Source organism: Myxocyprinus asiaticus, chromosome 19, assembly GCF_019703515.2.
Source record: "Myxocyprinus asiaticus isolate MX2 ecotype Aquarium Trade chromosome 19, UBuf_Myxa_2, whole genome shotgun sequence".
In the NCBI taxonomy this organism is placed as follows: domain Eukaryota; kingdom Metazoa; phylum Chordata; class Actinopteri; order Cypriniformes; family Catostomidae; genus Myxocyprinus; species Myxocyprinus asiaticus.
Genome location: NC_059362.1, coordinates 44737841 through 44752215, shown reverse-complemented (window position 1 = coordinate 44752215; position 14375 = coordinate 44737841). Strand labels below are relative to the sequence as shown.

Here is a 14375-nt window from a genome sequence, read left to right as displayed (position 1 = left end):
AACAAGCCACATTTTATTAAATGCCAGCAAACCGCAGTATGATAAAAGACACAAATGATTTATACAGTACATTTTAAAACGTAATAATAATAATAATAATCAGAATAAACTATTCTTTCACCAAATTATATAGTTCATATGGCTAACAGTAGCATGTTCATGCAAGCAATCTATAAACTTTGCTCAGCATTATAAAATTAAAAATGTATCTGCGGTCACAGGAGTGCATATTTTGGCTATTTTTAAATGCCGCATCCTATCAGATTTAAGAATCGTAACTATCTGTTTTATTAATTTGCTTAACATCCAACAGTAGGGAAATATCATAATCATAAGCGCCACATTTCTATTAAATTATTCCAAGCAAAACAAGCCCACTTATTGTCCATAACGAAGTACGCTGCTAAAGCAAAGCGATATAAACCAAACAACTTGATAATGTGCTTTCTATAAATGACAATAAACTATTTCTGATGTAAAGGTACAGTAAATGTAAACTGTGCCAGGTTGCCAGCAGCGTTTGCTCCACAGCAGCAATTTGGCTTCATCAAAGGGTGTCAATTAAAATAAACTGGCCTAAATTCAGTCCAAACGACATGCTGAACTGCTGATAAAAGACTAGTATTGAATACAGACCATCTGACACGCTCTCAGCCAAACAAATCAATTTCAGAACATTTTGAAACAGTTCGCTGTCCCTTTCACAACAAGCATACAAATAAAAGGAAGTGATCCTGACATTACTATAGTCGTCGTCAATTATTTCTGGATTAAAGACACCAGGTGAACGGCCAGCAACCAAGACCGTCAGCAAGCACAAATGCTTCATAATGTATAAAAGGAATCAGAAGAAAGAAAGTCATACGGCTTTGTAAGTTGAGTAAACCATGACAGAATTGTCATTTTATTGGTGAACAATCCCTTTAAATATATCCTTAATCTTATTTTCCTGCACGCCAATCTGTCAAATGATAGTGACAATATTGTGTTTCTTTCTCCCCCAGCTAAAAAGGAAAACTAGATTTGACTGATTAAAAAAAGGAGAAGTAAAGATTGGGGGATTGCATATGTTCCTTTTGTCTTTTATCTCTGGTTCCAATGAGTCTGACATCATCGCACGCATATATTGTACGCATGCTTTTTATGTTAACGTCATGAGCTGACACGAAAGAAAGAGGCTATTTCTGACAGTAAAAGCCCCTGCTGTGAAATTACAGATTTATGAATCTCTGTATGCTATCAGTACAGAATAATCTTTTAAGCTTCTTGTGATTTTTTAATGTAATTCATGTTTTACTGCTGTCTTTGTGTTTAATTCATGCACAAGGTCATGTTTAGAGGAATACTCCAGGTTCAATACAAGTAAAGCTCAATTAAAAATATTTGTAGCATAATGCTGACTATGTCCCTTAAAATAAAAATTATACAAGTACAGTAACACCTACAATGGACGTGAATGTGGCCAGTCCATAAACGCTAAAATGCACACTGTTTCAAAAGTATAGCCACAAGATATAAACATTATATCTGTTAACATGATTTAATGTGATAAAATTGCATACTAACTTTATCTGTGTAAAGTTATATCCTGATGGATTACAGGGTTCTGTTTTCATGGCAACAAACTTTACACAGAAAAGGTTAGTCAGTGGTTTTATCACACTACAATCATGTTAACACGCATATTGTTTACGTCTTGTGGCTATACTTTTAAAACAGTGAGCACTTTAACGTTTACTAATTGACCCCATTCACTTCCATTGTAGGTGTCTCACTGTAACTGCTATTTTTAATAAATGAGGAACAAGTTGAAATTGCTAATTTTGGAATGACACGAGGGTGAGTAAGTAATGACAGTCTTCATTGCTGGCTGAATTATTCCTTTAACACACATATTTGCTCATAAAAGACAAATTACGAGAGAATAATAATGAGAGAAAATCGGCATATGAAACATGCAGATCATCTCCACCAACACACAGATTGTGTCTCAAAACCTAGTGAGCTGCTAACAAATACTGCATCGTAGGATCAAACACGCCTAAATGATGTCTAGATGAGCTGATCACTAGTTTTTCAGACATGTTCTTGTATCTTATCTACCTCTAAACTGACCTCATAGCACACAATCCATTCAGAATAAAAGATACTCATTAGAAACATGTCAATCACAAACGTCCAGGGCAAATCTGATGGGACATATTTATACACAGGCAGCATATTGCCATTTATTAATCACATGTAATTGATAATGCTACTGTAGATTATTGATCTTGATAAATATGTAACTACATTCCCATACACTGATGAATATTTCTATTTGTCTTATTTGCATTTACTTATTTTAGGACAGCTTTTTATTTTTCTTATTTAACTCTTTACGCTCTGAGGTTTTTTTTAAAGAAAGATTTCCTGTTTCAGAGGCATAACAAACAAACAAAAACAAGTGTTTGGTATCACTGTAAAGAAAACATTTCAAAATGTTTAATGACATAGATTAGAATAAATTCTGGGACTCTCGGCCTAAGAAACTGCTGAAAAATCACAAAAAAAAAGTGTTTGTTTTTTCCTTATTTTTCTGATTTGACATCAATCTCTGGGTGTAAATAAGACGTCTCCAAAATTCTGCTTCTGTTCTGTTCCGAGTCATTTCAACTGTAACTGAGGAAAAATGTTGTGTCGATAAGACAAAGCAATCAAAAAATGTTAGCATTTCAAAAATAATTTATCCTAGTGTACAAAAACGTCTCTAAGTGTCCAAAAGCCTCTCCAAACAAATAAAACACAATAATTGTACATCAGAACTAATTACACATGCAAACACAGCAATGACTAAAGGTTTGCATATCATGCAGACATGATTTTAGTCATGAGATATCACAGAATGAGTTTCATTCTGTGCCATTTGAGTCATCATTGAGTCATGTACTTGGTGCCATCTCCTGGTGGCCATATATAACAGTCACCAATTACATGTCTCTCTGTCCAAATATGGATGATTTTTGCACTGATCTGAACCCAATCCAGTTGGTTTAGCGTTCCATGACGTTACATCATTTCCAATGATGTCATGTGACCCAGGAAAGCTATCGTGTTTTCAGCCAAATTGCAATATGACAGATAGCCAGATGCTGTGTACACATTGTGCTTTGTGTCAATTATCTAATGATCTTTGCATCCGATTACCTTTTGTCTGGGCTCATTTGAAAGATAATCGCCTCCTCTAAGTAATGGTATGTGATTTTTATGTTCTTTTTATTTTTCATGAAGTTATAAGCGAAAACGCGGCATATAAGCAACACCAACATAAATGTCATTAGTCGCTATAATTGTGTCTGTGAGTACAACAAATGGGCTGGTTGTATTCTACTCTTTGAGAGCTTTCCAACAACATATGACACATGGCTATTTGGTGAGTTTGATGTTTTTATCGATTGCATTATTATGTACAGTACAACATTTTTCATGAATTATCAAAACGGAACACTTCTGATTTGTCTGCAAATTTCAAAGCACTTGTTCAGTTTTGGTTATAATGGCTACATGCACTGTAATGTAGAGCTTCTAAGCTTTCAAACAATACCTATTTTGTGTTGGTCAAGACTGTAGTTATTCATATTTTGACAATGTTTTTTTTCTCGTGGGCCCATATTAGCTTAAAGGGTTAAAGGAATGTTCCGGGTTCAATACAAGTTAAGCTCAATCAACAGCATTTGTGGCATAATATTGATTACCTCAAAAAATTAATTTCCACTCGTCCCTCCTTTTATTTAAATAATTAAAAATCGAGGTTACAGTGAGGCATTTACAATGGAACTGAATGGGGCCAATTTTTGGAGGGTTTAAAGGCAGAAATGTGAAGCTTATCATTTTATTAAAGCACTTACACTTTCGTCATTTAAGAGTCCTTTTAGAGCTTGTTGACATTACATTGTCATTGCATGAAGTTGCCAAATTGACTATAACCTTACAAAGAAAAGTTTAATAAGCTATTTTTTCACTCTAAAATCATGTTAACACACATATTGCTTATGTCTTGTGGCTATACTTTTGAAACAGTGAGTATTTTAAAGTTTACAGATTGGCCCCATTAACTTCCGTTGTAAGTGCCTCACTGTAACACAGATTTTTGCTTTTTATAAAGAAAAGGAGGGACGATTCGAAATTAATTTTTGTGGTTGTCAATATTATGCCACAAATGCTGTCGATTGAGTTTAACTCGTACTGAACCCAGAATATTCCATCAATGTCTATACACTGTCCTACCAAGTCAAAAAACCCTAAAAGATCTGTACAGGATTACTAATGGAATTTCGATTATAATTTGGAACCAATCCTAATGGAATCACACTGGATAAGGGAATTCTGAAAAAAGCTGATCAATTCAGTTTATTCAGCTGAACACTCCTTAAACAAAATGGTTCTAAAGATCACCAGATTTATTTGGCTTGTATTTAAATGTCCTTTACTGGGACCCATAACGAACCCATTTCTGAAAGTTCAAAGCACCTTATAAAGAGCCATTTCAGGGATAAAGAATGGGAGGTTCTTTGGGAACAGTAGGTATGGTTCTACATCAAACTATTTATGCAAATAAAGAATATTAAGGAACGACCCTTTTAGAGGGGTTTTAAATTGACACCATTCCACAATATTCTCAGCGAGTCCACTGTAATTCGCTAGGTGGGCGGAATTTCCGGTTGGCTAACGGAAGTGCGATTGGTTGCCGTTTTGTGTGTAGCTGGTCACTGCTTGCTTGCGTGTCATGTGGTTAGATTCTTGCTTTTTAAATGTTGTAAGATGTCTTTAAAATTTCCCAGACAATGTGTGCAGTAAATGGTTATCCTAATAATCAAGTGAAACTAACGTTTTATCTAAAATAGCAATGTTATAATCAGAAACCACTCGCAAAGCACAGCGCTCCAGTCCCAGATGCTGCTTCTTCCATCGGATGCCTACAGAAGGATTGACTTAAGAACATCTGTTTGAAAAAAGCTTTGGAATAATTTGTTTGTGTGCACTTTATTGGCAAGAAGTCAACAGTGGGGATTACTTATATTATCCACGGTTACAGTCCGGCTACGATAGATGTCCAGAAATGGAGAGCAATGAATTACATAAACGATAGCATTATTGTGCTAACAGGTGTGTGTGTGTGTGTGTGTACATGTGCTGAAAGTTCATTAGACATATTGAGAGTTTGTTCATTTCTATTTAGCATCTTTTTTTGTGAATGCTCCACATTTTTTGAAATGGTATTATTACTGAGTATAAAAAGGAACGGTGCTTTTCCTGAACTGTCTGTGAGTTGTGACGATGTTTTCAACTGTTTTCATGCTGTGATGTTAAATGAATCAATTCCACAGTGGAAGACCATAATTATTAGATGAGACATATACAGCAGTGAGATGTTTTATCACATTTGAAATTAACTGTATTATGAGTTTCTTCTTTCCTGCATTTTTCCTGCCTGCAATTCACTTTCTTTTGAGTGTCTTTGCAGAATGTGCATGTCTTCTCTTAAGGGAAAAGGTGATTTGTAAAACAGTGTGGACATTAATTCAGTATCAATTAAATTTATTTGTACAGCTAGTGCTTTTAATAATACATACTGTTTCATAGTTGCTTTACAGTGAACACTGAACTTTTATGTACAATGTTTATAATGTATGTCCAAATAAATACTGTATGTTTATTTGTATTGCATGTAGTTCTTTTGTACGGTACAGTTTATTGTGTGGCTGCTATGACGTCGTTATTTCCCACACAAGAACAATACATTCAATCTATCAACAGGATCAGTTGTTCAGTCAACACTAAAACATTTCATGTAGGTTATAGCATTTAGATACGAATATTATGTATTTAAACTAACAATTATAAAGCTAGATTGAGCTTACTACATAGTCATCTCCCACAAAATAATTGTATTTTATCCGAAAAACGGAAGCATGACAGTCTCATCGCCTGAGTCCTGTAATACACGAGCATCCTGCTGTCTAGACCTCCCCTGTATCTACAGTAAGTGCATAATCTCGGTACAACAAACTCTTCAGGTTCTGACTAGACTCAATATATGCTTTAAAATAAACATAATTATCTACATTTCTCAAAGCATTTCCAACTTTACAGCTGTGAAGGCACTAATAGTCTACATAGCTTTTCAGGTTAGTCTGCACAGGTTCTTCCACTGATGGATAAAGACTCAATAAAATAACCAAAATGCTTCTATTTGAGATATTTTGCCATCATCCTGAAACCCATAATCATTAACAGATTGATGAGGAAGAACAATATCACCTTGCTATAATTCTGAGATCATTTGTTCTCAAGTTTCTGTCATTTTTAATGCTGCGTTAGTACATAACATACGATTGTTTATGCTTAACCGGAAGTTCAGCCCACATCGCCCGCAAAGCATCATGGGACTCGGGAATATTGTGGTTAGGATTGGTTCTAAATTATGATACAAATTCATTGCTGTACAAATCCTTTAGGATTGTTCACCATTAGGGAACCAAATCTTGAGTTTTCAGTTCTCATTGAACTGATAAATCCTGGTACATTTATATCTGTATATATTTATCTTATTTGTATTTATTTACATTTCCTATTTTTTTATGTGTAATGTCTATGTCAACTGTCAAGTTAAATTTGTCTTAAGAGCAATCTTACTTGCACAATAAAACCAATTCTGATATCGAATATTGCTCAATACAGCGCAGATTTCCACATGCCGAATTGCTATGTGATCATGTTGCAGAGTCATATTCTCATATGTGAATCTGAACTGACAATGGTAGATTATATACCCTGATTCATGTGCATCTGTACATATGTCTGTATACTGACGCACATTCCTAGTTGTCTTTGTTTATTTGTATTTAACCCTGCATGGTGCAGTGTAGCCATGTGGCAACATATTCATAAACATATCATAATGATTAGGGTTTTAAGGAGTTCCAAATGTACCAATATATCAATTTATTAAGAAACATGGATTAAATTAATTGGTGGAGAATTTGATTATTTTTAAGAAAAACTCCTTTGGGCACTTTCCTTTGTGGTACAGTTACCATTTGCCAGTTTCAAAACATTTTTATTTCAATTTTTTTTTTTTTTAATTAGACCCATTTTACGTCAAAAACCATTAGAACATTATAGCTACCATACATAGTTAAAGCAAGCTGCCAATTTCTTATTTTCTGTAATATCTGTCCAATATCAAATTGTCATAATCATAAAAATAATATGGATTATTATGTATGGAAGCCCTGAACTGCACTGTGAAAAACAAATTCACTAGGTGAATATACATTTTTTTAAAATATTTTTTAGGTGTCTTAGTTCCTTCCTGAGCCTATGTCCTACAAAAAAAAAAATTCTGTATAACATTTTTTTTTTCTCTCAAAATAATTTTTTTCTCTCAAAATTGATTTTTCTCTAAAGAATTAATTTTCTCAAACAAAAACAAAAAAAAACATTTCTATAAAATAAAAATCAAAATAAATGTCAAAAAAAAAAAAAAAGAATTTTTGTCTAAAGAATTCTCATGTATTGCCTCTTTTTTTAATTAACATTTTTTATTGATTCATAGACATATAACAAAGAACAAACACAACATATATACATTGAATCAACTTTTAACATTTAACCCTCACTGACCCCCAATGAATACCCCTGTGGTCACAATAAGAATACAAAAAAAAAATATATATATATATATATATATATATATATATATATATATATATATATATAAAATACATAATTAAACTAAACTACTCTCTCCACAGCCCCTCCTCGAGAGTCCCCCCAAAACACTAAGTAATTGCCCCATTTCCTCTCAAACAAATTCTGAACCCCTAGCCTTCTGCTTGACCCCTCCTCGAAAGCAGCCACCCTCCCCATCTCCGCACACCACTCTGCCCAAAATACTATAAAATAGTCTGGAGCAAAACAAAACCCGAGTGCCCAAAACATCATACACAAAACTCTGAACCTTCAACCAAAATTCTTGGACCTTAACACACCACCAAAAAGCATGCATTGTGTCCCCATCTTCTGATTGGCATTGCCAGCAGGTGGGTGTGTCTTTAAGACCAAGCCTATACAATCTTGAGGGGGTCCAGTAGAATCTATGTAAAATCTTCAATTTCATAAGGCGGACCCTTGCATATGTAGATGCAGACTTGACTTTTTTTAGAATCCTAGCCCACACTCCCTCCTCCAATTCCAAGTTTAAATCTTTCTCCCATAATCTCTTGATAGAAATTAAAGCTCCGACCCCCAGACTCTGAATTAGCAGGGAGTAATACACTGATGCCTCATGACCTTTTCCAAAAGCAGTAATCACCTCTCCCAGAGTATCTGCTACTTTGGGGGGGGGGGGGGGGTGCTACTCGAATCCCAAAATGTTTAACCAAATTTTCAAAAGATCTCATCATTCCACTCTCATACAGGTCACTGAGTGGAGTAACCCCCCTCCCTCTCCACTCTGACCAGCAGAAAGGGGACTTATTAATACATAACTTAGGGTTCAGCCATATGCTCGAGGCAACATTTAAATAAATGTCCAAATTTAACATTCTGGACACTTCTGTCCATACCGAGTGCAAATTCCAGATAACGGTGTGTAACTTAACTTCTCCAGTTAGTTTGCAATGGTGAAATAGGGGCAAAAACTTCCTGTTCAATACAAAACCAGGGAGGGGCTCTCTCAGGTGGAAGCGACCAATGAGACCAAACTCATAATAATAAAACAAAATCTTGGGAAGGCCTAGCCCACCTTTGTCAGTCAGCCTATGTAACTTATTCAAATGTAATCTAGGACGTTTACCATTCAAATGAAGGACTTCACTATGCTATAAAATTGCTTGAAATAAGAGAGGGGGACATCTACAGGGAGAGACTGTAGCAGGTAGTTAAATTCGGGAATACAATTCATTTTAATAACATTAACCTTCCCAATCATAGATAAATGCAACGAAGCCCACCTGCCCACATTGCTCGAAAACCTTTTTATTAAGGGGTCAAAGTTAACTAAATCACACATATTTTCTGGGAATAAAATGCCAGAATACTTAATGCCCTGTTTGGGCCACTGGAAGGCGCCTGGCTGGAAAGCCGTTACTGGGCAGTATGCTGTCAGAGCCAAAGCTTCGGATTTAGAACAATTGACTCTGTAACCTGAGAACTTGAAAAGGAATTAATAATCCTATGGAGGCAAGGCATAGATCTAATGGGGTCGGAGACGAATAATAAAATATAATCTGCGTAAAGCAAAAGTTTATGCGCCATACCTCCCGCCGTCACCCCTGGAAAATCATCTTCCCTTCTTATCGTGGCTGCTAATGGTTTCAGGGAAAGACAGAACAATAAAGGGGAAAGAGAGCAACCCTGCCGGGTGCCCCTATCCAGAGTAAAATAATCTGAAATTAATCCATTTGTTTGTACCGCCGCTACCGGGTGGCTATAAAGTAACTTAATCCATCCAATAAAAGTATTCAAGAACCCGTATATTTCCAAAATCTTAAAAAGATAATCCCATTCTACCATATCAAAGTCTGGGAACAAGAAAATGCTGTGGTTCTTCCAAGAAAGCCTTCCTTTACTCCTCACCTCGCATAACATGAGATCTTTATCGGATGATCTTAGAAATTTGGCCAGAATTGATCGGGGCCTGTCTCCCTCCACGGATCTCCGAGCCGGAACTCTGTGAGCTTGCTTGATTTCCAGCTTATGGACTGTTATGTTGAGCAGACTCAGGAAGAGCCCGTCTAGGAATTTCACCATATCTCGGCCTTCTTCATTCTCAGGAATTCCAACAATTCGGATGTTGTTTCGCCGGTTACGATTCTCCAAGTCTTCCAACTTTTCCCAGATGCGCTCCAAGTCTGCCTTGGTCGCTAGCGGGTTAGCAGCTAATTCCCTCTCCGATGACTCCAGATAATCGATCCGTTTCTCAACATCCGCCACTCTTGTAACCATCTCAGTGAACTTCGTCTCCATGGCAGTGATCAATCAAAGTATTACAGCAAGATCCTCCAAGTCAGCAACGACTTTTGTCAGCATTGCTGACACTTTCATCAATTGATGTTGAATTTCCTTTACTGCACCATCCAAATTGACTCCCTGGCTTGCGGCCTGCTGCTCAGTGGCTTCAGCTTGAGCACGTAAGTGTCTTTTAATATCTCCAGAGCCTGAGGATTTTGAATTCTTTGACATATTGTCCTCCTAGAACAGTTAAGGTTCAGGGTGTATCGAATCTCACCGGTTTATGAAAAAGTATTAAGTTAGCAAAGTGCATAGAGCTTGCTGTTCACATGTCCGAACCTCGCATGGCGCCAAGCGACTCCTCATGTATTGCCTCCTGATGAGGCAAATTTTTTTTAAAGCAAAACAATTTTTTTGAGAAAAAAAAAATTGTGAGAAAACTTTTTTTTCTTTAGACCAAAAAAATATTTGTAGGACTTTGGCTCAGGAAGGAACGAAGACACCTAAAAAAAATGTATTTTTTCACAGTGCGGTTCAGGGCTTCCATAATAATGTATGTAATGTATATGTATAGATATGATGCACAGTTCAATTACTCTTATTTTTATTTACATATTTAAGGAAATCTTTCTATTTCTTTGATCTTTATGATCTACACTGCGTGCCCAATTATTAGGCAAGTGAGTATTCTGATCGTATCATTATTTCCATGCAAATTTTCCAACTCCAAACCATACAAATTGAATGCTTATTGGATTCAATCATTTTCAGGTGGTATGTATTTGTGTAATGAGGGAAGGTGTAAAGTGACTAACACCTTATATCAAGGTGTGAAATATTATTAGGCAGCTTCATTACCTCAGGTAAAATGGGCCAAAAAAGAGATTTAACTGACACTGAAAAGTCAAATATTGTAAAATGCCTTTCAGATGGACGCAACACTCTTGAAATAGCTAAACTATTGAGGTGTGACCACCGGACAATCAAACGTTTTGTTGCGAATAGTCAGCTGGGGCGCAAAAAAACACATGGAGAAGAAAAGGCACAAATTATCTGCAAAAGACTTGAGAAGAATTAAACGGGAAGCTACCATGAACCCATTATCCTCCAATGCTACCATATTCCAGAACTGCAACCTACCTGGAGTGTCCAGAAGTACAAGGTGTCAAGTGCTCAGAGACATGGCCAAGGTCAAGAAGGCTGAAACACGACCACCACTGAATATATTCACAAGTTGAAGCGTCAAGATTGATGCATGAAGACAGATTTTTCAAAGGTTTTATGGACAGATGAAATGAGAGTGACTCTTGATGGACCAGATGGATGGGCCCTTGGCTGGATCACTAATGGACACAGGGCACCACTTCGAGTCAGGTGCCAGCTAGATGGAGGAGGGGTACTGGCATGGGCTGCTATCATTAAGGATGAGGTAGTTGGACCTTTTCGAGTTGAAGATGGACTGAAACTCAACTCTCAAACCTACTGCCAGTTTCTGGAAAGTACTTTCTTCAAGCAGTGGTACAGGAAGAATTCCTCAGCATTCAAGAAGGCCATGATCTTTATGCAGGACAATGCTCCATCACATGCATCCAAGTACTTCACTGCTTGGCTAGCAAGCAAGGGCCTCAAAGATGCCCAAATAATGACTTGGCCCCCTTCCTCACCTGACTTAAATCCTATTGAGAACTTGTGGGCCCTTCTCAAACGTGAGATTTACAGTGAGGGAAGACAATACACCTCTTTGAACAGCATTTGGGAGGCTGTGGTTGCTGCTTCAGTGAAAGTTGATCGTGAATAGATCAAGAAACTGACAGACTCCATGGATGGAAAGCTCATGGCAGATATTGAAAAGAAGGGTGGCTATATTGGTCACTGAATATTTTTGAAAGGCCAAAATGTTATTTAATTGTCATTTTGTGTTACTTATTTGTTGCACCTACTCTAAAAATTGAGAATAAACAATTGAGTTGGGAGAAATTCTTTTTGTAATTTAGTTGCCTAATAATTGTGCACACTTATATATTCCCCTGAGAAAGACAAAACTCACTTTTCCTTTGTTAAACATTCAGGTTTGAGGTTCAATTACATTTTGGATTGACAGAGCATTGTGTTTGTTCAACAATAAAATTAATCCTGAGGAATACAATTTGCCTAATAATTGAGCACGCAGTGTATATCGATGCCTATGCAAAGGCAAATTCCTCATAAATGCAATCTTACCTGCCCAATAAAATCAATTTATGGAGTAATAATCTCACATATTCTCACAGTCTGTTCCCATATATAAATCTAATATGGACAGATTATTGAGGCTAATAAACACTGATGCACCCTTTCATTTCTCTTATTTTTATTTTTTACATTGACAGGACAGCTGTCAATCATATTTTATTTAATGCCCGTCCAGTGTTAACAACTGAACATTTTTGTACGTTTGGATAGATGCTGAAACGTACAATATAGACATTTTAAAAGCATCTAAAACATAACCACTGTAGGTATTTAAAGATTTAGTAACATTGTACATGACCCCGCGGAGACTCACAGCATGTGGAGGCTCATGCTACTCTCCGCGATCCACGCACAACTTACCACACGCCCCATTGAGAGCGAGAACCCCTAATCGTGACCACGAGGAGGTTACCCCATGTGACTCTACCCTCCTTAGCAACCAGGACAATTTGGTTGCTTAGGAGACCTGACTGGAGTCACTCAGCACACCCTGGATTCAAACCCGCGACTCCAGGGGTGATAGTCAGCATCAATACTCGCTGAGCTACCCAGGCCCCTATAAAAGCTATCTTAATTTATTTAGTCTTGTGAAAGGTGCTATATAAATAAAAATTATTAGCCTATTATTATTATTATTATTTGCCCAATAAAACATAATTCTTTCTAATCTTATATCTATTCTACAAATCAACGCATTTCCATTTATGAATCTCATGGAATGATATAGATAGATTTTTTATCCTGATGCATACTGCACATATGCACAAACACTGATGCACATTCTATTCTTTATTTGCATTGACCAGAAAGGCAATGCAACTGTTTTCTTTAATGTCTGTGTCAAAAGCAAAGTCAAATTCCTCATAAAAGCAATCTTACCTGCATAATAAAACCAATTCTGATATTGATTATTACCCCTGCAGAATCCCTAGATATACTGGCTGAACTGATAAGGATAGATTATTGACCCTGATACATACTGCACATATGCACAAACACAAACACCAATTCTATTCTATTTTATTTGCATTGACAGGAGTGCTGTCAGTCATATTATGTCAGCTGCAAAGTCAAATTCCTCATAAGAGCAAACGTACATGCACAATAAAACCCCAGTCTGATGCTGATATGGTTCATTGCTCTGTCTGTGACAGCTAGAGGGAATATACTGCATAATTTCCCTGCAGATCCAGACCCAGACCTGGTTCCGTTCGGACTCACCTGTGTTCGTCAGGACGGTTGACATGCCCCACGCCACGAGCAGAACACTGCAGACCACAGACACCTGCGCCAGCAGCATCTCCCTCCTTTTGCGCACTTTGAACATCTTCGTAATGATGGATTTCTTGGAGACGGTCGTCATGTTCTGGTCCCGATGCTGGTCCTGATCCGAGCTGGTCATCGCGTCGGGGGTTTAATGAGGTCTGATGCGCTGGAGCGGAGTCGCGCGCTGGAGCTGTGAATGCACTGCGCAACCGGAGACACGGAGATATCAGAGGTTTGTATACAGACTAAAGCAAAGCAAGCCCAGGCTTTAGTATCCCAGATCCGTGTTCTCATCAGAATCCTCTCCGACGCATTGCAACACTGCTGGAAACGTGAAATCCCCGCATACATGCATCCTGTGCATCTGAACGCATCCTCTATAATGCAACATAATATGGCCAGCAGGTCTCAGGTGATGTCCGCTGCTCCCTCTGATCGTATCAGCATTCCTGCTCTTCCCATCTGGATGATCGGGAACTTTGCTGTTCGCTCGCGCGCTTGTGTCCACCGGAGGCACGTGATGTGCAGACCCGGGAGAAGTCACGCGCGATCAGGCGGAATCGATGCATCAACGACGCCTACGCCAATATGTGAGTCGGCATGTTATATACTGTCAAAGTTGCATGTAGACTTTGAGCAAAGTTGGTGCAAAATTCAAGAATTTAATAAAAAGCTCTTTCAGACAGAATTATTCCCATCACTTGAGGGCTCACATTTGAATTTGTATAGTAATTCAATGCACACACACACACACACACACACACACACACACACACACACAAAATACTACTACTACTAATTATAATAATATATGTAAAAGTAAATAAATAAAATAAATTCCACATACTTAAATGTATATATGTCTCCGAACTATGTGAACT

General features: G+C 37.3%; 1 protein-coding gene across 1 annotated transcript in view; it reads right to left on the bottom strand.

Moving 5' to 3' along the window:
- Positions 1–13984, bottom strand: part of LOC127409647 (sodium/potassium/calcium exchanger 4-like) — a 69726-nt gene extending 55742 nt beyond the window's left edge. Inside the window, exon 1 of the mRNA XM_051644348.1 lies at positions 13450–13984. Within this exon, the coding sequence (XP_051500308.1) occupies positions 13450–13630 (181 nt within the window). The 5' untranslated portion in view covers positions 13631–13984. The remainder of the gene's footprint in view (positions 1–13449) is intronic.
- Between the last annotated feature and the right edge of the window lie 391 nt (positions 13985–14375).